The sequence below is a fragment of the Motacilla alba genome, chromosome 1A, assembly GCF_015832195.1.
Source record: "Motacilla alba alba isolate MOTALB_02 chromosome 1A, Motacilla_alba_V1.0_pri, whole genome shotgun sequence".
NCBI lineage: Eukaryota > Metazoa > Chordata > Aves > Passeriformes > Motacillidae > Motacilla > Motacilla alba.
Window position 1 is genome coordinate 12489807 of NC_052031.1, and position 26084 is coordinate 12515890.

A 26084-nucleotide genomic window follows, 5' to 3' on the forward strand; every position below is an offset into this window, starting at 1 on the left:
GTAAAATCATTCTATAAATGTCTTATTGTTCTTGCATATACAGATCAGAAGTGAATGCAAAAATAAAATATAAATGTAAATAAAATTAGGTAAACAATTAAAATACAATTCCTGGTCTGCAGGAGTTTTCAGACTAATATGTAAATGACTGTCTTGGGTTTTCTTCTTGATTGCATAATAGTATACTATGATCTGAAATGAAAGCACCACAAAAACACGGAGCAAACCACAGCTAAAGATCTGTCCCCATGGATTTAGAAAATAATTGCAGTGAAATGATGAAATGCTTATAAGAATATCAAAGTTCATTTAATTTAACCTTTCTATAGTTTCTTATTCCAAAGAGTAGGGATACACAGGTTTTTTATTCAGGTTTGGCTTTTTTGCTACACATACACTACTTTACAATTCTGTCTTTCTCCCAGAACTGATTGGATTTGTGGAGTCCAGCCTGCAAGGCAGAACTCTATCTGCAGCACAGAAGGGATTTTGAAGAAACACTCTTGTGATTCCAGTATTGGCAATACACTGAGGATAGAAACTTGAAAATCAACATTTAGAATTGAGGAAGTACTCTCTGGGGCACATGGGACTATCTTTTTTGCATCCTGTGTTTGTCAAGAATCATAAAATGAATTGTGACATCCTTTCAGATGTTTGGCACATTACATTGATGGCTCGACTCCACATGTTATTTTTCTTTTCGTTTTCCACTGTCCAAAAAAAAAGTGTTTATATTAACATATTCCTGAATTAGCATTTTCCTACAATAAATAACTGAGCATTTGTAACTTATAGTATTCCTCAGTTACACAAGTTTGTATTCAGGAAATGCAAACAATCATTCTCTTCTTCAATAAATAAAGAACATAGCTCAGATTTGCTCCCCAAGTGATGGCCCCTTTTTTGTTGCTTGATACGTCTGAAGAAGCCAGAATTTGCCAAAATGAGAATTCTCCCAATGAAGCCGGAGCAGGGGGAACACAGATGTTGAAAACTGGTGAAGTCTACATGTAGGCTTCTCCAACACCCCTGCAAAGCAGATGTCAAGAAATGAAAGGGACAAATTAATTTTTCCCAGTGGCCTGTGCTCTCTTATCCAGTTGTGGTAACCTACAGCAACTGACAGACTGCTGTAACATTTTGGGCATGACATGCAATTGCTTTATACCCTCAGGTCTTTCCAGTTTTGTGTCTAATAGCAGAAAATTTTCCACCAGTACTGTTCAGCTTCAGAAGGAGAACAAACAGATCTTATGCTTTCTAGGTGGGGCTCTGAGAATGTCAATGGTATTATAGGGTACCTTTTGAACAAGACACAAGAGAATCTCTATATTTTTAGGAAAATATGTTGAAGCTCATTAACAAAAATATTTACTGCCTGTGCCATATGGATAACATCTTAATTACCATGATTTTATGTAAAAACCCCCAAGCCTACAATTTATCCAGTATTATTGCCATGTATGAACATAATAGTCAAAGAAAAGATTGCTTTGTTTTGTAGCAATGGACTAGAAAATGTCTACTTAATTCTCACTTTTCTGCCCGTTTTAATGAGCTAATTAAATGCCTTGGTCCTTAAGTTGCTACTCACACAATCCTTAACATAATCATACATTCTACAGATGGGCTTTCTAATTAACCATTCAAATCCTACAGAAATAGTGGCAATAGAACAATTCATATAAAAAGAACTGTTATGTTTAAATGAAAGAAAAATGAAAAAAAAACATTAAAAATACACATTCTATAGAATATTTTAAGCATAATTTCAATGTTAATAGTATAACTCCTCTACAGTTTTCCAACTAATTCTGAAATGTTAGCTTTACAATATTTCCCTTTGGGTTTGTTCACCCAGTGAGGTGGAAAAAATATTTTAAAAATCCTTTATCCAACTGTGATGCAATGTGATGGCTTTTTTTGGTTTTAACTGTTCACTTAAGTACTTGGTCAGAACCATTAAGCACTGTTCCAGAATCCAAAAATGGAGAAAGCTGTGGAATTCCTTTCAGGGCTCTCAAATACTGGCAAGCTAACCCACTGTCCTCTGGTAGGGAGGATTGTGGTTTTCCCTGTTTGATGATGATCACTTCTCCCTGAGCACTATTAGATCATGCTTTCTAGAGGCAGATCCCTACAGCTCATGATGACACTTCTAAGCAAGCAGGAATGATGCTTTCGGAAAACAGAGCAAATTACTGGCATTTTGAAAAAGTTACTCAGAGGTAGGTAGTTCTTAACTTTCCTCTAACCTCAGCCCCCACTTCAAATTTCACCCTGTCACTGCCAGCACAATTCTCATGAACAAGAAACAGACGCTTGGTAAAAAGTAATCAGAACAAGACTGTTGCCCCATCTGCCTCATCCTTTGTTCTGAAAAGGTTTTGTTAGATGGCAAGTTAAACTTTCATATTCCTCAGACTCCATGTCTACCATGTATTTTGTTATATGGAGAATCTTCTCAATTCATAAAGAAATTAAGTTGTAAGTCTTTACTTAAACATTAGGAGACTTTCATTTCTTACAATTTGGCATTTCATACTGCTTTTGGAATATGTTTCAAGATACAGTATTTATTTGAAAGTTACTAAAATACTACTGCATCCTAAAACCTTTGTTTTCTTTACAAGTTTAGTAGAATACTAAAGTAATCCAAAACATAACTATTTTTAGATTGCAGTTATAAATATGACTTCAATTTATATATTAAACCAATGTAAAACTGCAACAAAAGTTCACTTTTTAATTAACTTCCTTCTCAGGAATTAACTGTAAATTTGTATTTTTTTCCAGCACAGGGTGGCTTTTATTTTTTTTGATATCTTAGTAAAAACTGCATTTTGAAAGCTCAAGATACAAACCCCCAAGTAATCATGACATAAAATTAGTCTATTTATGGCTACAAAAAGCAAGCCTTGTTCTCATTATGCAGCAAGTACTAGCTGTTTATAGATCTGACAGTTTGCTGGAAGTGATCCAAACCTATAGTGCTATTATTCCTTAGTAAAACTTAAACAGCTGTAGTCATGTAATTCAAAACCCTGGAAGGCTGCTGCAGTGCTTGCTCAACCTCAGTATACCATGAATGCAGGATGCTGCCAGTCATATAAAGGATCCTCTGCTTCACATTATGAAAGAAAGACGTGAACTACAAACCTGAATGCAACCTGGAATTTCCAAACAGATGATCTTGTGACAGCCTTTGCAAGAGTCCAGGTATGGTAAACCTTTGTCTGTGAATTTTCTGCAGTGAGCCAAACTAATTTACTGTAAACTGGGGAAGCTTTGCAAAAAAACCCCACAAAAAACAACAGAGGAATTTGTTACAAGGGCATGATACAGAATCAAAAGAACATAAAATGTCATAGTAAAAGTTTTCTGAAAATTACTGTAAAGAAAAGATGTTCAATATGAAATAGAATTATCTATTGCTGAACTTTGAAAGCCCATTTCTTCTGCTGTAGTTTTTTCTCTGCTCTTGTATTGCAAATTAGTGGGGAATAGTACTATCATGCGAGATATTTCACCATATGAAACCAGTAACATTGTAAAATTATCTTAAGCAACTGCAAAAGCATATTTTTAAACTAATTGGAACTTTTTTGTGCTTACTTTGCAAGTATGACTTTTCAGTGTAAGTTTGTTGGACTGCTTTTGCAATTGATTTTACAAGCAGTGCCTGCTGGAAATGAAAACCAGATCTCTATCAAAAGATACTAAAAGCAGAAGTGTGTAGTTTAAACTTCTCAAGTAGTATAATTATTTGGAAGAGTATTATTAAAAGAATCTGAAAAATTGAAAGAGATACAAAAGTGAGTCATGTAATTTTAGGTTTTAAAACCTTTTGAAAAACATTTCTTCATACTAAACATTAGTATGAAGAAATGTTGCTTAAGAGAAAGCAAATTGTCTTAAGTGGAAAATGTTAATCAACAGCACTCTGTAAAATCAAGAATCTATACTCTGAAATGACTTAAATTTCCAGCTGCAGGTTTATATCATACTGAAAACTATTCATTTGACTGAATGACATTCCTAACTGGAAAAAATAACAATTACCACAAGCACCACAAATGAAAGCATACAGAAAATCAAAACCTAGAATTAGGACCTTCTGCTCTGGTAGACATTTAGTTGTAGTCATGCGGTTCTGCAAGTCAGCAAAATTAGGCATTTTGAAGAAGATGGGAACTCCCACTGAGGAGCTGAATGCCTAAGGAGTGGCATACTGACTTTTGGAATTGACTTTATGCTTTCAATATAGAGTGGGAATTGACTTTACTTTTGGAATTGACTTTATGCTTTCAATACATACTGAACACAAACGCAAAGAGGAAGTGTAAAAAGAATGCCCTTGTAAAAAACTTGCAAAAATATTAAGAAAGTAAATATAAGATTACATTTCACAAAAAGAAAACCACCCTAACAATGTGCATTAGAACCAGACATTAGAATACAAAAGCACGTGCTATTTGTGGTGCCTTTTCTTTTGAAATGGAAATGTTTAATTCATATTAAATACAAAAGTAAAAGTATCTTTCTTTGTAGAAGGCTGAGCTACTTTGCATTTTAGTGTGATATCCCACAGAAATGAGTGGGGAAAAATAAAACTTGAAGAAGTATACTTCCAAATTTATTGGATAAAATAGATAATAAATTGAGAGATTGGGGCAAACACTCTGGTAGCTCTGAGTCTTTTTAATGTATATGTTCCTGCAAGGCTACACAAATACATACAAGTAAGCCTTTCTTACTGCACTTTGAACACTGTGAGCAAAACCTCACAGTAACTTTAAAGAGATACTGATTTCCTTTACTGGTCACATGATCAATTTTTAATGATCTGAGAATTTTAACACATGCCTTCTTTTTCCATTTTTAAAGTGACATCTTCTTTAAACTCGAGGAGTACACAGACTACCAAAAATCCTTATTTTGTGTTACAGCTAAATTCTGCAGGAGTTTTGTCATACCGGTTTTTCAAATAATTTTGACATTTGCAGTCTCAGGATCATTTTTTTAAAGAAATCTGACAAACTCACCTTCTGGCATTTATTTCTGATGGACAGTGTTCATATCTACCACATGTGACAGAAGTTTTCAGAGGGAAATTTTAACTGACTATCTCTATTGTGCAATATGGAGGTTAAAATGCTTGTATGGAATAGGCTGAGAGAATAAAAAATGACCCCTACACTTCACTAGCTCCTTGTTCCAATAAAGGATGACTGATTCACCACAGCAAACTTCACATGCAGCATTATGAAATGCAATACTGCCACCTCTAAGCACTTTGTGTTAGTTACCATAGTACACAGGACCTGTGCTGAGCTGATGCTTTTAGGATTGCCATGCGAAATGTTCATAAAATCTGTCTGCTATCAAATTCTTCACAGGACAGCAGCTTTTTGTATATCCCCATAATCTCAGAAACAATGAGCTTTGCTTTTTGTCTAAAATTTATCAATACAAAGAGTGTAATCTTATGGTTTTAAATCAAAAACATAATGCGTAACTGGAAAATTTCATATTAACAAGGTACAAGATAACTGCAAAAGGTCTTTTGTCAGTGGAGAATTTTTCTTTGCTATTTACACTTCAAAAAAATTATGTTCCAAACTTCAGCATAAATATATGGAAATCTAAAAAAACAAAATATCAGCCAACATGGAAAAAACACAGATTATAATAAAAGCAATACTGATGAGTGGTAGAATTGGAGACACTAATGCAAAACTTTGCCAAAACAAATGTTAGTTATGTGAGTATATGGCATTTCAGACTAAGAAAAACTAAAGTCTAAATGTATTATGCAAATACCAAAGAAAAACATGTTTCTGAACTTCAGGGGGGTGCTGTTGAAAGACATACATTTGTTTTTCTCACAGGAAAAAGAAACAATGTACAGCTATTCTTCAAATCCATATACATCTTTGTGATGGCTGCTCTTGTGAGCAGCTCACCTCATTTCTTCCATGGCAGCTTTTAATCCAACAATTCTACCTGCCAGGCAGACTTTGAGTCTCTAGGGACACCTCTGAAACAGGAATGGCAGACTTTTTAAAGACTGTTAAATTCTTTGCCTTCAGCTCACTGAGCTTCCAAATATCAGTTTGGAATAACTCTTTCTTCTGCAGTTGTCACACAAGGCCTTGGCTCACACAATGTACCTACCCACAACCCTCTCTTTCAAAAATGAATTTTTATCAACATATCTAACTTCCAAACTTCTTGCATCATCATGAGGAACTGGACATGCACATGAAATTTTTGGGTAGCATTTTCTTTTAAAAGTTTTGTGAAACTGTGCAATACATAAGAGAATCTAGCATATCTCTTTAGATATACTAAAAAGATACTGCTATATAAATGAAATCTGTAGGGCATTTATTTCATTTTGTATAGCAGACAGAATCCTACAAATAGCTCAAAAAAGAGCTTTTCTATTACACATGGCTCTAAATTTCCTGCAAGATCAAAACACAGTTTCATATTTCTTTGTAATTTACCTTGTCAATAGTTGTAGAATTCCTTTAGTACTATCTCTATACAACAGATTTCAGCCAGACCTAAACTGGCTGAATAATATAAAAATACCCAGAAGTATATGAAAATTATATTTGTATGTATATGTATATCTATAAGGGAAAAACTCCGAGTAAGTATCTTTAAATCATCATAATAATTTCTGTACATCTCAGCCATTTTCTTTAGAAGCCTCAAACTAGAATACTGAGAGATGTGATGCTACTGTTACTAACTTGAAGTATGGTCATTTTATCATTTTAAAGGATACCTACACTACACAGTCCTACAGAGTACAAGGGACTTACCACACAATTGAAGGTTAGCACATGTTAACACATTTTGCTAAACCAAGATTACTGTTAGCCAATCCTGGTATCTAAAACCATTGGTGAATTTTCTCCATGAACTCTGGTATATTTCTCTAACTAATAATATAATTTAATACAATATAATTTACACAATGCTTCCTGTTTAGTTCTACCTTCTAGGTTGGACATTAAACTTGAGTAATTATAAGGCTTCCATATTTCATTCACATGCAGAACAGGTACTATTCATATTGTTCCATTCTTACATAGGGGAACAAATCTCCTAGTATGATAAATGTTTCACAATAAATGTCAATATAATGCAAAGGCAAAAAGTCAGTAGTTGTACATGAAAATGTAATAGTTGAGCCTGTGTCTTTTTCCATGTTGTGATCACCTTTTCCCTATTTCAGTTATCAGGCAAAAGGACCATCCAGATAACTGGAAATTCAATACCAGCCAATCCTAAAGAAGAAGGTTTGTGCTTTTGAAATCTATTCCTGCAACGAAGGATTTGAGAAAGGAAATCTGTAAAAATAGGTATGTAGATGGAAGATAACCACAACCTGGAAAGAAGTGAAGGCACAGGAAGTGGTGAGAAAGCTGAGGGGAAGAGTGATGAGGAAACTCTCTGAAACCTTGCATGCAAAAGCAGCACAAAGGGGTCTATTTTAAGTGCCTGAACACAAACACGTGTAGCTTGGGAATCAACCAGCAGGGACCGAAGTCCATGCACAGGTACAGAGCTGTGATTTCACTGGGACTCCAGAGATCAGACAGATAGCACATCCAACTGAAGGGATACAATGAAAGGTTCCAGAATATTTAGGAATGACATTCCAAAAAGCTGAGGATGGGCTGCACTCTATGCAAAATCTTGCCTGGGCTTTGCATTGAAATGGGTGACAAGTCAACTAAGAGCTTATTTGTAATGATTAGAAGGCAGACCTATGAGCATTACATTGTGGTAGGGATCTGCTGCAGACTGCTTGATCTGCTTGATCAAGATGAAACCTTTGGGCAGCTGAAGGAAACTTTACTCTTGCCTATCCTGGTTACTCATGAGAGACTTCAGCCACTCCCATATGCTGCCAGAGAGTATGGCTGGGCATGAACAATCCAGGAGACTTATAGAGTATTGTTGAAGACAATTTCTCAATCCAGCTGGCTGACAAGTGGTCTAGGGAATGCACTCTTCAACAGGTGAAGGAATGTGAGCTTGAGTGAATGTCAGCTTGAATGAACTTGAATGGCTTTGGTTACTGCAGCCACGCAAATGAGAAAATGAGAAATTCAAAATCCAGACAGAAGAAAATTAGACAAACTGTAGAAGAAAAAACCCTGAATTTGTTAGCAGATTTTGGCTAGTTTAGGGATCTGTTTAAGGGTCTCACAGTAGACAGGATCTCACAGTAGACAGCCCTGGAGGACAAAGGGGCCCAGGAGAACTGGTTAATCTTCAAGGACAAGCTACTCCACTACTTTTTCACCTCGGTTTTTACAGCTAAGGCCTGTCTGAAGGCTTGCCAGGTGCCTGGCTGGAGCCTGTGAGCAGTCTGTGAGAGTGAAGCAATACCCATTGTAGAAGAAGTTAATGTCAGGGAGCACCTGAGGAAATGGGATGAGACAGGGTGCATCCAAGAGGAAGAAAGCTGTCTCTTGTCATTGAGAGGCCTCACTCATTTTTGAAAGGTCATGACAGTCAGAGGTGATTCCTAATGACTGGAAGATAGGAAATGTCACTTCCATTTTCAGGAAATGGAAGAAGATCCATGAAACTACAGGCCAGTCAGCTCCACTTGAGTCCCTGGGAAGGTTACGCAGCAAATCCTCCGTGAAGCCCTGTCCAAGCACACAAAGGATGAAAAAGTGACAGCAAACAGCCAGCATGAGTCTATCAAGGGCAAAGTATTCCTCACTAATTTGATAGCTTTCTGTTATGAAATTACTACATCTATTGATAAGGGGAGAAAAGCAGCCCTTGCATCACTAACTTGACTATTCTAAATCATTTTTGTTTGAAGTTATTAAGCTGTATTTTACCGATGGTAATTTTCAAAAGCTTGTGTGTAAATATTGGTGTTTCTGGGCTAGAACACTGGATATACACTTCACTAAAAAGTGACTACAAGTGATACAAATTTTTTAATATACTTAAGAGTAGAAACAGCCTATAAACACATGAATATATGAAGAAACATAATTTCTGAACAAAATATTAATGTTATTCTTAGATTAATTTATTATAAGAAAAATTTGACTATAACATTGCCTTTTCTAAGAAATTATTAATTAAAGCAAACTCAAACATTGTTTTTCCATCAAGGAAGAGCAATTGAAAAACATTAAAGAAAATTAATGGAAACAAGATAAAATTTAAAATGTTAAACTGAGAAAAAATGCACAAATATACAATGATGATTGCATTCTTTGACACATTTCAAATTAAACCCCTTAAAAATATAAAGAAATTTAGTGAGACAGTTTTAGAGCCCAAGAGGCTACTGAAGGAATAAAGGAAGTTGTAAATTATACAGGATTAAAATGTATTGTTGACAACTCCAAGCTTATAATAACAACAAAACCTTCCTCCCAGACTGGTGAAGTTTTGAAGCCTGTTTATCAAAATTACTTGAGATTGAATATATCATTTTGACCTGTAATGTAGAAAACCAGGGAGAACGTCACAGATTATCTCTGAATCTTACTAAACTCCATTTTCAAAGTACTTAAGAACACAAATCTCTACTTTTTATCAGGAAGATTTGTAACCCAAATAGCTACAGCAATTGAAAAAAATCTTTCTTCTTCGTATAAGTTAGAGTTTGTAGAAAGAGTTTGTAGTTCTTATATTTAATCCCTGGCATTCACAGATATTTAAGTTTTGCAAATTTTTAAATTCACCTAAAACACCCAAAATGAAACAACAAACTCCAAACCCAAAACAAAATTCAAAACAAAACGAAACAAAAAACCCAAAGAAACCCAACAACCAAAAAAACCCACAAACAACCCAAGCAAGCCAAAAAACTATCATACTAAAGGTAAACAGTTCAAATTCCCAGTGTATGACATAAATGTAAGAATTCCTCATACAGGTTCAATCTATCTGGGCCAATATCCTGAAGCATGGTCACAGCAGATTATTGAGATGAAAGCACAAAATCCCAAAAACTGGGGTAAACAATCCTGAGAAAATGACCTGAAAACAAGCCCACCCTTGAGGACAAACTAAAACTGGGAGTTTGATGGGCACAGGATGGCTTTCCCTGGTCTGGCTCTCTATGTGTTCCAGTTGTTCAGCACTCAGGAAGTCAGAAAAGACTAGCTTCAAACTCCTCGTTTGAGCTCATCTTCCAAGATTAACTCAAATACAAAAAAGTCCATCCTGATGCTGTTTTCCTGAACACATGAGAATCTCCTAACAAAGATCAGTGAGAAATTGGCCAATATAGTTTCCCATGCTTAATGATAATGAAAAACAGTAGATCAGAGTCAGTAAAAACAAACAGACAAACTAACAAAAAGAGGTAGGACATTAATTCTTCAAAGTATGTGTGAAGTTCCAAGTAGTGTGATGATCGAGTACTTGACTGCATATTATATACAATCCTCCATGGAAATGCTCATTTCATCTGTCCTAATGTTTTACTTTATTTCCAACACAGGGATCCCACAGACACCAGCTGTGTCTCCTCAGATCTGTACAACACTGATTCGGACTATCCAAAAATTTCAAGTGTTCCAGCTGTCACAGAAAAGAACTAGGGCCAGCTGAATGTCAGGATGCAAGTAGTTACTATTATATTACTACTTCTCCTTTGTAATGCATCTGACTGTAGGAGGACAAGGAATAGGAATCTGAGAAAAAATGAAAGGGAAAAGATCTTAAGGAGAGCATCTAGCACTGTTAAGCGCAATGTCCAAGGCTTAACATGTGATATTTACACTTATCTTCATGAGAAATACTTAGACTGCCAGGAAAGAAAATTGGTTTTTGTGGCACCTGATTGGCCAGAGGATATAAAACACATGCTGCTAGCAAGAAACAGAATTCGTAAATTAAAGAATAATATGTTTTCTAAGTATAAAGTACTGAAAAGTCTGGATTTACAACAGAACGAAATATCAAAAATTGAGAGCGAGGCTTTTTATGGTTTGGATAAACTTACCACGCTCTTACTTCAGCATAACCAAATTAAGATTTTATCTGAGGAGATTTTTATTTATACACCCAGTCTAAACTACCTACGTCTCTATGACAATCCCTGGCATTGCAGCTGTGAACTAGAAACTCTTGTTACAATGCTACAGGTTCCAACAAACAGGAATTTGGGAAATTATGCCAAATGCGTGCACCCAATAGAACTGAAAAATCAGAAGTTAAAGCAGGTAAAAGCTGATCAGCTATGTAGTGAAGAGGACAGGCAGGATCCTAAAAACATAAAACAGGAGAAGCCTGAACCTGCCAAACCAGAATTTGATTCCTCTTTGTGCCACATGTATGTGTTTCCTGTGACAACTCTGAACTGCAGAAGAAAAGGTTTGTATCTGTCGTTATAACTGAATGAAAGATTTTAATATTCTATTTATTTAACCCTTTCTACATTTATTCACACTTTATTTACTGCAAATGAACTTAGTATAGTACTTGCTTTACTTAAACTGAAATTGTTAATGGCTTTTCTCTTGTAACTATCAGCAATAAGTAGGAATTCTTCCTGCATTTTCCCTCTGCTCTGCAGCCCAAATTCGACAGACATTCCTTAGTGCTAACAGAAATCAACAGGAATAAAACTAAGCATATTACTTCAGTTACTAGTCTGATTGTACAACTATAAACCTACTAATCAGTCAAATTACAGCTCTGCTGAACTGATACAGAAAAGCACTGAGTGTCTTTTCTTCCTTCCATTGTACAAACACAAAGACAGCAATAACTTTGACAGAAGTGAGCTGTGAAGCAGGACTGGAGCAGCCAGCTGTGTTTTCAATGCCCAGAGGCACCTGATTGCAAAGGAAACGCTTTGCATCCTCACATTTGCTGCACAAGATTTCTTCTACTAAGGGAAGAAATTGTATGTTTTTGTTCATAAAGAAATACCTCCTCTGTGTTCTTCCTCCCAGCACCCAGCAAACAATTCAAAGCTGAAGGGACTTCAAGAAATGTTTTTCAGACACTTGGATCCATTCCATCTCTAAATCTTTCTCAGGCCCCTAAGAGCCACAGTTAAGCCCTAAGGATAAACCAGATGGGGTATATATCAACACGAAAATGCACATTTATTTGTCCTTTATATTTCCCATATTTTATCCCACGACAAAACAAAGCAAACAAAAAAATACAATTCAGAGGAGAATAATTTTTTAACATAACAATCCTGAAAGAAGAAGCATTGCTTGAAGCAGCCAACATTGTGAGACCTTTCCCCTAATTTTAGCAGAGCTTAGCCTGCATGTTTTATTCAGCTGAACTTCTATCTGCTTTAAGAGTAACTTGATTTTATGTAAAAACCTCAGTGCGCCCTTACTCTTGCACCTTTATGCCAGAGAAAAGCTCAGAATTCAGTATAAGGAGATAATATCTATATATCAAGGATTAATGATTTCAGTATTTGATTACATGGTTTATCTATTATGTATTTCATAAAAATGGTCTGTGTTCTTTACTTTTTTTTTCACCATGTAAGTTCTTTTCTTGTCCATCTGGCTCAATTTTCTCTTTCTCTTACCATGCAGCTACTACATCTTTTAATTAGTGATTTATGCTGTTTTTAATATTTTTAAATATTCACCTATCTTGCCTTTCCTTGTAGATAAGATTTTAATTATTAGATTCTAGATTATGATCTTAATTATCCCTCATAGAATCTTAATTATATCACTCTTGCCATTCAGTAAACTGTTATTGAACAAAGCCCAGGCATAAATTATAATTCTAATATAAGCAAAGACTGACTTTACAGCTTTCCCCTTTTAGTGGTATCAAAGAGATGAGATGAATACACAAATATACCCAAAAACTTCTGGGGGAAAAAAAAATTACTTTTTTCTCCAACTTCATAGAAACATTCAATGTGATCTGATCTTCATGGGAGTTTCAAAGAGGTTTATGGCATTTGAAAGCATGGTTTATTGTCTTTAATATTAATAATGGAGGAATAAAGTTATTTCAACCTCTACATGAGAGTACTAAAGGGTACAGGTACTCCCTCCTTCAGGTCAAGAACTAAATATGTCAATCCAGAATTTCCTGCATGCCTAGCATGGACACATTGAGTATGTTTCAATACTTTTTTGGAAGTACTAGATCTACTGTGCATGTGCTTGACAGCTGGATGAAAATATCCCATGGATATCTGGTATTTCTGAACACATGGCAATCTCTGATGAAAGCATTGTACTGACTGTCTTTGTATATGAATATTGTACAGCAGATGCACAATTACACTGGAATTTTCATCAGAAATAGGAGTGTAATGCACACAAAATCCAGAGAAAATACAAAAATTTCTCTAAATCTGTGTGGACAAGAATTCAGAATAGAAAAAAAAGCATCAGTTAACAAATCAGTAAGATGACATGAAAATCTGCAATCCATTATTCCTTTACAATGGAAGGAATGGAATGACAAACACTTGCTCTACCACTACTAAGTATGTCTAAAGAGGTATGACAACAGGTCAGGAGCTTTCAGTTAATGCCAGAAAGCTCATGAAAGAAATATCTGAAAAATACATTTATCCATGTGTATGTTCTCTTTTTTTAAAAAAATAATTTACTTATATCTCATCAGACCAATGATAAGATGGACCTTGTGGTACTCCAGAATGGAATACTCTATGCCCTTGATTCTGTTTTACCAAGAAAAAAAAAAAAAAAAGAAGAAAAAAAAGAAAAAAAAAAAAAAAAGAAAGCAAAAGAAATTTGTTTGCATTTCTACAAAGAACTTGCATTTTCAAGGACAATTGGAAAAAAAATCTACTTTCTAGTACTGCCAAACTCTCCAAGTCTCTAAATTCAAGCATTATTTGCATTCATTTGGTGATAAATAGGCCCTGAAACTTTGACATCTGCAGAAGCAGGAAGCAATCCAACCACAGCAGTCTGGAGTAGTTATAATATTTATGTATTTATAATACCAAAGCTCTGCTCATAATCAGATATAAGGCAGGAAGACTCTGGTATGTTGCTTTAGTCTCAAAAGAACCTGATTCATTAGATATCCTCAGAACTTCAGAAGTACAGTGACCACACAGAGTCCAGCCCAGATCCAGAAACTACTTGCTTTCATTCAAAGATGGTCAAACAAGAGACACTGCCCATTTTCTTGTTATGACAGCGCAGGATCAGAATGCTCATTGAGCAAATATAATAATCCTGGAGATTAGGTTTGTTAACATTACCCTGAGAGGATTCAAACCACAGTCTGCACTTCTCAAGCATGGGCCCTCACTCCTGGAGTAGGAGCTGCTCTTTCTGCAGTTCTTTTGCATGGAACACTGTAAGGATACAGACACCGATGACCGAGAGGTCCTCGGCTACTTTGGAACTGCCAGTGATAGAAGTAGGAGAGAGAAGCAGACAAAATGCCACTCTGCTGCCTGGGTGGTGTTTTATATAGTTACTCTGGTTTCTTTTCTTTAAGCAATCAAGCCCTTCACACACATTTATTATATTAGTATAGTATCTTTACTACTTACCTTATTCCTATGTGAATGGTCTAGGTATACTAAAAAATATAAACCAAGAGGTTTTACTATAAGTACTAATGAAGAGAACAATTTTCACATGAAATGTAAAGGTACAAGTAAAGAAAGAATGAAATTCAGAAGTTGAAGAAACATGGTGGCACTAGTAGAGGGGATAAAAGAGAAAGAAAACAAGAAAAATGTTAGACTGACAATACTCTGTCTGGCATGCAACTGTAATACCTAAGCAGTAAGAATAATCTAAAGGTGATACAGGTTATGTCTTTTTCATTTTTTTAAGATTTAAAGAAAGTTCCAGGCAACATACCTCCAGATATAGCTAAACTTGATTTGTCCAACAACAAAATTAGACAGCTACGAGCCAAGGAGTTTGAAGATGTCAGTGAACTGAAGATATTAAATCTAAACAGTAATGGAATAGTATACATTGATCCTGGTAAGAATAAATTTAAATACTCATTAAAAATTATTTCTCTTTTATTAAATACTGTCTCTATCAGATATAAACTGGGTGGGGGGGAAGGATTTAAAAATCTAGAAGTTGGTGCAAATTTTACCTTTTGTACATTTCAATTCATAGAGTAAAGGTTTGCACTGAAATATATTCATCATCAAAATCAATAGAGAAATACACATTTCAGTTGCCCTTTCTTAATACTAAACTAACCAAGTGCAAAAGGTAATTCTGGAACCTGAAGCTTTAACAGTTTTCCAAAATGCTAAGTAGTTCAATGATTTTTAAAATATCTTTGCCACATCTAAGAAAACATTACATATAAGGAGGCTACTTTTCAATTATATTGTATGATAAAATAACAGACAAACCTAAAAGATTTAAACACTTTTTGGTTAAAAATCACTACATAGAATTGCTTTTAAGTTATATTTTATTAGAACTCAAGTGCCCTTATTGGCAATTTGCTTATAGCCCATGTTCATGTAGATTTAATTACGAAAGCGGAGATAAACTGGGTGAAAGAGAGAGAAAATGTATCAAGCAAAAAGGGCCTTATCTAGTACCCTCTCGGCAATTAAACAGCATCAGAAAGTGTTAACATTGGTAAAATGGTACTTGTGAGGTTTAACATTACACAGTTGATTTATTTAGACTTCTGCTATTAAATGAAACAGTGTCCTTGCAAAAAGTATGAACTGCTGTCTGAAATGTAACTCACAAGCGTTGTTATGAAGCTCCATGTTTACTCCATTCCAAATCTTAAAACATTGATTTGAAGGTTCTATATATGCACAGGTTCTGTACCAATATACACACAAAAACCTCTGGCCCTGCACATTGTCTGATAATAAGTTTCCATATTCCTCCTTCTGTATAATGACAATAGCAGTGGGATTCAATGAGCACATCAGGCATTCATCCACCTCCACTGTCTCTATTCTACACTCAGGCAGACTCATGGAGTGTTTTATAGCTTTACCAGCAGTGCAAATCCCCTAATATTTCTCACTTCTGAAGGCATGTGCCATATTTTAAAATTCAATGTTTGAGAAATCCTTTCATAGCCTCTAGCCAAAATAAAATGAAAAAACCCAGTAGCTGTAAAATTATAAAAATGTTTTTCCTCTTCTAGAGATGAATGTTTTTCCTGTCACAGATGTGAATGTTTTTTTCTAAGTTAACTTGATAAGGTACCAATAACTATTTTTTCTATTGATTAGCTGCTTTTTCAGGCCTCAATAACTTAGAGGAGCTGGATCTATCAAACAACAGCCTGCAGAATTTTGAATATGGAGTACTGGAAGATCTTTACTTTCTGAAAATACTGTGGCTGAGAGAGAATCCTTGGAGATGTGATTACAACATACATTATCTTTTCTACTGGCTGAAGCATCACTACAACGTTCACTACAATGGCCTAGAATGCAAAATGCCTGAGGAATACAAAGGATGGTCTGTTGGAAAATATGTTCGAAGTTATTATGAGGAATGCCCAAAAGACAAACTTCCTGTTTATCCAGAAACTTTTGATCTGGACAAAGATGACGAGGAATGGGAACGACACAAAGAGCAAACTGCTCAGACAGTAAAGAAGCATGGTGTAATTGTCACTGTGATAGGATAATAAGGGAACCCTTTCCCTTAGTAGGTTTAAATATCCGATACTTTGAGAAAGAAAAACATGCTGTTTACATTTGTTCTAATTATTCTGTTGGTTTGTAGGACTATCTCCCTACAAAGATGTCTGTATATTGCCAATAATAACTACAGAATGACATTAGTTCAACAGCATCCTTCATCTAGTAATTGTTTTTGACAATTTGTTCTGGACACTCTTGTGAAATATTTTGGCAAATATTTGAAACCATACAGTAAAAATCGATAGACACAAATGTACATAATATGGTGGGGAGAAGCTGTCTTATGTATGAACACAGTTTATGTGTTCACACAGAAATAACTGCAGGATTGTGACCAAGACCCATTTCCTTGAATGTATTGACAGTTCTTTGTATCTATCCATTTCATGAAATATTCCCAGAAAATGTTTCTAAGATTTTTATATTGATTTCCTGTTGTTTTATTGTAAACCAAAAAACCAAATTTAAGACTAACCTTAAATACAATTCTAGAAAAACAGGAACAGCAGTTGTTATACTAATTAGGATTCAAACACAGAAGGTGGGTTTCACTTGCTGATTTACCAGTGTTCCTCCTGAGTCTTGAATGAATGACTGAGCCTCTGCCTCTTCCATACCTGAGGTGCCCTGAAATGATAAGTAGCCAAGACATGGTTGGTTCCCAAGATCCAGCTCCACATGCTCATAATTGCCTTGTTTGGTTTTTGAGGCAAGCAGAGCTGAAATCTTTCTAGGAAGAATTTTAGGTTGTTGTTGTTGTCTCAGTTTGACACAGATTACATGCCATCACTTCTAGGTGATGAAGATCGCGTGAAGGATGCTGTGGTCTGCATCCAGCACATCAGTGCCCACCTAAACTGAAGGTAAGTATGCTTTTAATCGCTGAGAAGTATGGGACATTCTCTAAGTTCACTCTTCTTTCACTCATTTGTAAAATGCACGTTACAGTACCTCCTTGTCAAACAACTCTCTATGTGAATACATATTGATTAAAACCTGTGATCATTCTAACACTACAGTAACAGGGCAGTACAAATGCCCCAGCTAAATAGATGAGATCTCTAAAGATAAAATTCCTTGCTACATAATATACTTAGATCACTAAGAAATGAGTACATGCAGAGTAGAAATTCCGGGCCAAAACTTCAAATTTCTCTTGACTATCATGAAAGAAGTTCTGGGAGACTCCACAGAGAAACTTTCCTCCTTTAAAGATCCGGAGACAATTATGGTGTTTTTGCGTTCCTCTGGTGCTTTAACCACGAGTCCCAAAGGTGGCTCATTTTGTTCTACAAGACAAAGCACTCAGTGCTTTAGTGCTAATATGAAATAAAAGAACAACATAAAGGAAAAAATCAGGAGATGTTAAGGGTGGTAGGAATGCCAAAGAATCTCAAAGCAAACACATTCCATTATTATTTGCATTCCTTTATGTCCTCTGTTATTCAGATATGAATATATTTAATGGGGCTTTGCTGACAAACTGGGTAATTTAGCCATTTCTTCCACAATATCCTTCCAAAACTTTATAGCAAAAATACAACAGTATCTGACTCATCCCTGTTCCTGGAAATATCTTAAGCATTATCTTCACTGTTAAAGGTTAATCCTGATAAGACGGAACAGAGAGAAAAATCCCATTTGCCAGTAACATTCACTAAATAGGGCATATTCTGGAAACTTAAAAGTGCTGAAAGTAAAAAAAAAAAAAGTCGGCCACAAATAGTAGCAAGTATTAAGTAATGTTGTCCTACTCCTCTCAAATTCTGGAGAATTATCTCAATACACAACCACTGGGTATAATTGAAAAGGACAGGCAATAAAACCACAGCAGAACATCTGTCATTGGCAGCACAGCCAATGGTGAAAATCTGAGTAGGAAAATATGCATTTATAGACCACGTTATGTTAATTTCTGCAAAGAGTCAGTGCTGGGAAAAAATACTAGCTTAAGGCAGGCTAAGTCTGGGTAGAAAAGACAATCCTGGAGAAGAATTTAAGACAAAAGAAAAATATAAGACAAAATCTGTGTGAGCAGTCTTTGATCCCTCAGGTCAGCAAACAGTACCAGTTGAAAGAGCAGTGGGATAAGACTGAGGACCATATGCAGTGGCCTAATTGCTCTTGTTCAAAGGCCCTGAGGATTCCCAAAGACATACTCCCACTGAGGATGTGGCAGAATAGACAACAATAATTGCAGTAACTGCAACTACAAATAATGTAAGAACACAACAATAGAAATAGGAGGTTGGGACAAGGATAATATAGGTTAGCATGATCTCCTGACAGTGACTCATACTCTTTGAGAAAAGACTGTATGAACAGAAAAAGCATACAGGAGTTATGAAGGTAGTGCAGAAGGAGGTAGCACAAGAAAAAAGACAATAATATATCTGAAAAACATACATATGGGGGAAAGGACTAATAATTGATAAAAAACTTCAGCATTACAGGGTTAATTGTTATTTCTCTGAGCTTTTCAAAAATGTACTGTAAAGTACAACCTCCATCAAACACCACAGCCACAAAACAGAATTTAATGTTGACATCTCTATGTTTCTGTACTGCTTAACCAAAAAGGTCCCAGAAGAGCTTCCATGTCTAAAAGAAAATCATGGGCCTTCCTCTTCTTTTATAAGCTCTTTAGGTCTCTTCTTTCAGTAACATCTCTCTTAATTTCCCTTCTTTGTCCATAGCCAGGAAATAATTGCATGATAAAATTGCATGAAGAAAATTGCCTTGTCTTCCTGACATGCAGTGCATGTCCTAGGAATGCTGCCTTTAGGGATGAACTACAGTGCTCTACAGAGCCAGTGCCCTTCTCTCTACACAGCCACATGAAACACAGAAAAGATCATTGTGTGCCATGTTTTCCATGACAGAATACAGGAAAAAAATAGATATGTCTGTCAATACTGGAAATAAAACACTTCAAAAGCTTCAGAGGAAATTTTAGCTGCTGCACTATGAATACTAATGGCAGCATTTAAAGGCAGTTCCCAGTCACACATGGAAGACAAATGATTCTCCACAATCACTGAGTAGGTGGAGGAATACCACAAACAGCTGAGCCATAACCCATGCATCTCATACACTCATATTCTCTGGCACAGTAACACACTGATTTGCCAAAGACAGTCTGAGCTGGAATCATATTAACATTCACATGCAGATATTAGACAAAGACTACTATTTCATGAATGCACTGCAGGCCAAAGTAAAGAGTACAAAAACCCAGTGTTTTAAAATTGCAGATAATTAATTTATCAAGAAAACCCCACAAACATGTTTAGTCAGACGAACAGACCTAACCCACAGTTAAAATAATTGCTTTTTTAACATTAACAATAAAAGCATGTGGCCAAAATCTGTGTAATCTTGGATTTATTTGGAAAGATGAGGTCAGAGCTGTAGCTCGGATAATTTTGAATGGAAAGGTAGCCTATAATTGAACAGACAGTTCAACTCAGTTTATTAGCTGAAAAATGTCAAAGGAAAAGAATGCCAATATGATTTTCAATCTCTAAAAGAAAATAGTTTTGCAGCAACATTAAACCATCCACAAGAGCTTAAAAAGAATGGCACAAGTAGGAATATGATAAATATAGCTAACCAGTGAGTTTCAACATAAAAACATATGTAGTTATTCTAAATATCAATATCATACTGATCTAAATGTATTTCAAGCTTTAAAAAGCTATTGTGTATCTTCAAAGCCAGAAGAAACAGCTTTAAAATCAAGGTTTTCTAAAAGCCCCTGTAAACTGTCATATATGATTCATCACAAGTAGTTTAAAATAGCACTCAGTAGATGTAAATAGACAAAATGTTTGATTTTTAGCCTACAGAAAACATTAATTATATACAAAAATGGAAAATGCAAGATTTGTAGAGACAAGAATTGAATTTAGTAAGATAAATGAAAATGGATGGCAATCAACATACTGACACTCTAACAGATATAATCAACACTAGATATGAATCAGTTAAATAATGTGACAGTGAAGGCTGTTTGTACACAAGATGTAATTCTATCACAACTGTTCTTTATGTTTTTTTAGCTCTAGACACAAGAAACCTTATGATGATTTTAGTTTTGTACCCAAATGCATAAGGACAACAATCATAGCAGGATTTACCATTTTTAAGTACAACACCCATAAAGGAGCTGATGTGGCTGTGTATGGTTTATTTTGCCTTGCTTTCTTGATTAGCTCCCAAAATTCATGATGATACTGGATTAAATTCTATCACTAAACAATTTGCATGCTGGTATCACTGAGAATGTTATTTTATCCTGTGATATAAAAGCCAAAACCATGACCAAAATATTTTTTATTCTTAGCCAGTTTTTATTTTTCATCACCAATCTAGAGACAAAATTGTTCTCACCCATAACTACAGTAATTTCTAAAACAAAAGAAATCACTCAAATTGCTATAGGCTGCATTAACAATTTCAATAATGTATTATCTAATTAAATAATAAATGCATTATAGTCTCAAAACATAAAAAACCAGTTTTTTATTTTGAAAATAAAAACATTTTCCTTTTCTTTTTGTGCATTTGAATTCAGTTAAAGTGTAGGCTAGAAAAGAGTCAATCAGTAACATTTTCCTGCTTTAGAAATACTGCGCCAGGAATGAAATACATTTGGGATCTTTCCGAGTTTTTCTTCTCATGAAAACACTTCCAAGATGTTTTCAGACTCTTCATGATAAAATAGATGAGTAACAGTTGGGATGCAGGTGATTCCTAACAAATCAAGTACACTTTCACACTAGGACTAAACCTCTCACACTGATCACAAAGGCTTTTTGTTTTCCTGCCCACTTCTCTGCTTAGTGGAGCACACAACCATATTGAGAAAAATATTACTGACCTGAAACTATTGCAAAATGCAGTCACAAAGGGAATTTAACTCCAAACCCTCAGTCACATGTACTTACATGCACAGAATCAGGAAGAACTAAGATGCTTTTTTATATCTAGGACTTTGATTTGGCAATAGAATCAAGTACTGATTATTCGTGAAAATCACATTAAGCTAGGACCACGGTTAGTTTTTGGGGTTTTTTTTAGCTTGTTTGTTGTTGTTTTTTGGTTTGGGTTTTTTTTTTTTGTCAGTGAGCCTCTTGTTGGAGGCCAGTAACTAACAGTATAGCCCAGGGGTCAGTACTGGGGCAAGTCCTGTTTAACATCTTCATTAATGACCTGGACATTGAGACAGAGTGTACTCTCAGCAAGTGTGCAGATGACACCGAACTGGGAGCAGTGTCTGATAGACCAGAGGGTCATGCTGCCACCCAGAGGGACCTTGACAGGCTGGAGAAAGGGGCTGACAGGAACCCCATGACGTTCAGGAAGCGCAAAATCTGGCATCTGGGAAGGGACAACTCAAGGCACCAGAACCTTGGTGGGGGGTGGCCCAGCTTGAAAACAGGCTGTCAGAACAGGACCGGGAGGTCCTGCTAAACACCAGGTTGAACCTGAGCCTGTGATGTGCCCTTGCCAAAAGAAGATGGGTGGTATCCTGGGCTGCATTAGGAGTGTTGCCAAGAGATCCAGAGAGGTGATTTTTCCCTTTAGCACAAGTGAGGCCATACCTGGAGTACTGAGTCTAGTTCTGGGCTTCCCAGTACATGCGAGACATGGACACACTGGAGAGAGTCCAACAATGGGCAAAAAGATGGCTAAGGAACTAGAGCATATTCCCTGTTAGTAAGGCTGAGACCTGTGACAGTTCAATTGGAGAAGGCCCAGGGAGGGTCCTAGCCAGGCAGCATTTACTGACACTTTAAAGCTAGGCCAGTGAAAAGAACAGCAACCTCAAAGATTCAAACACAACACACATGGATGTCACTTCTGCATAATATTTTCTACATGTTTACATGCGAAAATGTTGCATATCCACTACCATCTGCAGTACTGAATTACACCATCACATGCTGAAATATCTGATATGCAACACTTAAAAAATCTGCAATTCTAAGTATGAAGAAGAAACCAGAAAGGAACACAGTTAATAACATACTTCATCACTTTTCCTAAAAGAACTTTTATATGAGCAAAACTTCATGCTTGTAATGTAATTACTTTTATAACTGCACAATAATACACTAATGGCAGCAGTTTAAACTTGATAGGATAATTGTCTGATAACAAAAATAAAAAAGCACTTTCTAATTTTATCCCATATCCTGCCACTGAAGAGAATATTTTCTTAAACATTTCCAAAGTTTGCATTTAGGAGATGTAAGTTAATACTAAGATATCAGCATGAAAACACAGCAAAGATGCCACTGTGGTTTATAGAAGGTTATTTCCATATTAGCTACACAACTTTCCATAGACTATAAATTCATTAGATAGAAATGGAAAAATCAGTAGGTAAATTACTGATAGTGTAATCTCACCAGCATTTAATTGCTTTGGTAATACAATTCAGGTAATTTGCCTGCTCGTCAAATGATGTTCAACAAGCTGTCTCTGTTCACTTCTTCCAGGTTTTCTGGCTTATGTTCTTATCGCAGAATTTTTGGAACTTGCTACAGCCACACTCATTTTAAAGATTCTTAGCTGATTCAGAATGCAGGTGGGGTTTACAAAGATTTTTTTAAGGTATAGAAATGTGTAGGCCTTTTTGATAGCAAATTCTTCTTGTGCATCTCTTCAAGACCTGCATCCACGATAAATACAGTTGGATCCATCAACCAAAAGTCTGTTTAATTTGGACATGTGGATGACTTCCTTAACTTCAAAACTCCACTTAATTTAAAACCCAGTATCATGACCACAGCAGCCACCTTTAAAACACAGCAATCATTTTCTGTCAGTAACTCAACACGAGGGTACTGTGGTACCACTGACCTTTCTTAGGAAACTGTAATTTACAAAGCAAATGGTTTCCAGCTGGCCCTGAAGACAGATCTTGTCCAGCCATAAGTAAAAACTCACAATTTTTTTTTTTGCAAAGGAGCAGAACAGAAAGCTGCAATAAATGATAGTGTGCTAATAATTATATTTACTAAATAGCCTGTAATTTTGAAATGATCCATCACTAAACATCATCTACAGTGCCAGAGACAATAAAGGCTACTAATCATAAGTTCCAGAACTTTGAAAAGTCCAGGCATGCTTTATTTTCCACTGTCTGTGAATGCTCAGAGCAAAGACATATTTGGCCTGGAGAAGACAACACCCAATAATGATCTCCTGTTGAAGGAGACTGTATCTACATTCTGGGTCCACAAAAAAGAGAACATGAGGATTCACAGAGGGACAAAGGAAGAGGGAAAGAGCTCTGCCTTCCTGCAGCAAATGGTCAGGCACTCAGCCAGAGCAAACCTCTGCTCTGTCTTCTAAAGAGAAGAACTCTTTCTGCATTTCCCATACTGAGTAAAATAGTGACAGCTCAAGAAGAAGATACCACACAGGTGACAACCACACAGATTTGCAATTCTCTCTGGATTACAAGAGCTGCAATCTTCTAAATAAAAAATGGAAGCATTTCAGTAGGCTTCCTGCTTTTCTGTAATAATTTTTGTTCCCTCTGCACTTGACACATACATAAAGCCATTATTTTGTAGCTTGTCCCAAAGTTCCACAGCCCTAGCTCTCAGCACACATCCCAGGGCACACAGAAATGTGTGTTTAGGTGACTTAGTTGACCCAAAATGTCTACAAAAGTGTACACAATATAAATGTACACAATTAAAAAATTACTCAGTTATATGCATTCTAACCTAATCATGGAAGTCAAACCAATCAGTGCAACTGCTATTAAGAGTGGTCAGAATTTGCTGAGAATGCTCTGATACATTCCAGAAACAGGACATCTTTAGCCAGCCCAATCTAGTCAGACTAAAATTTTATGATACCAGTTTGTCTTCTGACTTTCTTGATTTCATTTTCACACCATCTTCACCTCTCATCAGGCATTTCACCTAATCAAAGCTAAGACTCCAAGTCTGTGATCTCACCTGTTTTAACCCTATCACTGCACTCTTCACCTCCCAGAAAAGCATCCCAACTCTTTCCACCCCATACTTCTGACATACACTCCATTTCTCTAACACCTCCCAACCAGCATCAATGCTCAGTCTTGGGAGAAGAGTACCAGCACCATCTGTCCTAGCACAGAACACAGGGACCTGTCTCTGTGGGCACTCATGGCATCAGGTTGTCACAGCCCAACCTGTGGATGGCATCCTGAAAAAGCCAGCTAGATAAATTGTTGGACCAAGAACATTTAATTTACACAGCATAACTTTAGATTATGTATGAGGCATTTTTTGTCCTATGCAGACCAGCTACCTAGACTTACATGTCTTTTTTTCCTTGTCAGTCTGCAGCCACATGTTCCACTTCTGTATAATAACTTTTAATATTTAGATATTTTAATCGACTTATTGTAGAACCATCTTGCTCTGGTTTCTTTCTCATTCCTTTCCAGCAAATTATATTTTATCCATCCTCTGAACTGTAAAACAGAATGAGTAATTTATTACAGTTTCTGACCTGAAGGAAAATCCACAACACTCTGCAATTTGCTGTAAAATTCAAAGCAGTCAAGCTCAATAATATAAACTTCTGAAGAGAATTGATGTTTATTATTTATGATTTAAATAAAATACACATTGATGATATTTTTCAGTAGCAATTCATCCACTCATTTCAACAAAATTTCTATTTGTTTGTAATTTTCTGAAGTTTCGAGCAATAAAAATTTGCTTGCTTTCACTGCCATGAAGTCCTGTTACTGTCATCTGTATTTCACTACAGTACAGATCTGTATTTATGGGAGGACATTTGAGTGTTAATAGAAAATAATTTAAAAGTGCTAGATACATGCATTGAGTTAAATGCTATTCATATTTCCTTGGCAATACAAAAAAAAAAAAAACCCAATGTAACAGAATGCAAATTCAATTTATATCTTACCAATTTTAGCCTTTGGTAAAAGTCCCATTTTCCTTCCAGGCTAAGCAATAAGAAATAATTAGATTCAGAACAAAAATGTATTTCAAATGAGTCACATATCACTGATATAGTAAAATTCAGTATCTCTTTGTATCTGACTTGCTGAATGAATAAGACTTTCCATGGCTACATTCATTTGCCAAAACCTCCCTCATATCATACTAAAAAAACCCCAACATATTCTTGGGAGAGATTTTAAATGGAACATGTTCTGTTCCAGTCCAATGTATGTGATAATTAACAAAACTCTAGGCTGAGACAATCTTAGAAAGGCTGCACTGAAGGAAAAATGAATAATCTTCCATGTCCCTATTGTACAAGACAATAAGATTTTTTTTAAAAGGTGGTGGGTTTGGGGTTTTTGGTGGTTTTTTTTTGTTTGGGTTTGTTTTTGGCTTTTTTGGTTGTTTTTTTTGTTTTTTTGTTTTTTTTTTTTTTTTTTTGCAAGAAG

The 26084-nt window shown here is 35.8% G+C and overlaps 1 protein-coding gene across 5 annotated transcripts; it reads left to right on the forward strand.

Moving 5' to 3' along the window:
• Positions 1 to 2066: 2066 nt before the first annotated feature.
• LRRC17 (leucine rich repeat containing 17) lies at positions 2067 to 17154 on the forward strand. 5 transcript variants are annotated; one of them, XM_038155505.1, is made up of 6 exons: positions 2067 to 2231; positions 2800 to 3222; positions 7256 to 7382; positions 10511 to 11385; positions 14835 to 14990; positions 16232 to 17154. In XM_038155505.1, exons 4-6 carry the CDS (start codon positions 10629 to 10631, stop codon positions 16633 to 16635), a joined length of 1317 nt encoding a protein of 438 aa, XP_038011433.1. In that variant the 5' UTR covers positions 2067 to 2231; positions 2800 to 3222; positions 7256 to 7382; positions 10511 to 10628; the 3' UTR covers positions 16636 to 17154. The 5 variants fall into 5 exon arrangements, with proteins under 5 accessions (XP_038011433.1, XP_038011434.1, XP_038011435.1 ...); XM_038155506.1 differs by having other exon boundaries at positions 2805 to 3222; XM_038155507.1 differs by having other exon boundaries at positions 3011 to 3222.
• Positions 17155 to 26084: the final 8930 nt, after the last annotated feature.

Bases quoted from the DNA above. Each gene is read 5' to 3' on its own strand.
- LRRC17 (XM_038155505.1), top strand. From the start codon at position 10,629: ATGCAAGTAGTTACTATTATATTACTACTTCTCCTTTGTAATGCATCT. The intron at 11,386-14,834 runs GTTTGTATCTGT...CATTTTTTTAAG, and splicing joins TCTGAACTGCAGAAGAAAAG to ATTTAAAGAAAGTTCCAGGC. The intron at 14,991-16,231 runs GTAAGAATAAAT...TCTATTGATTAG, and splicing joins AATAGTATACATTGATCCTG to CTGCTTTTTCAGGCCTCAAT.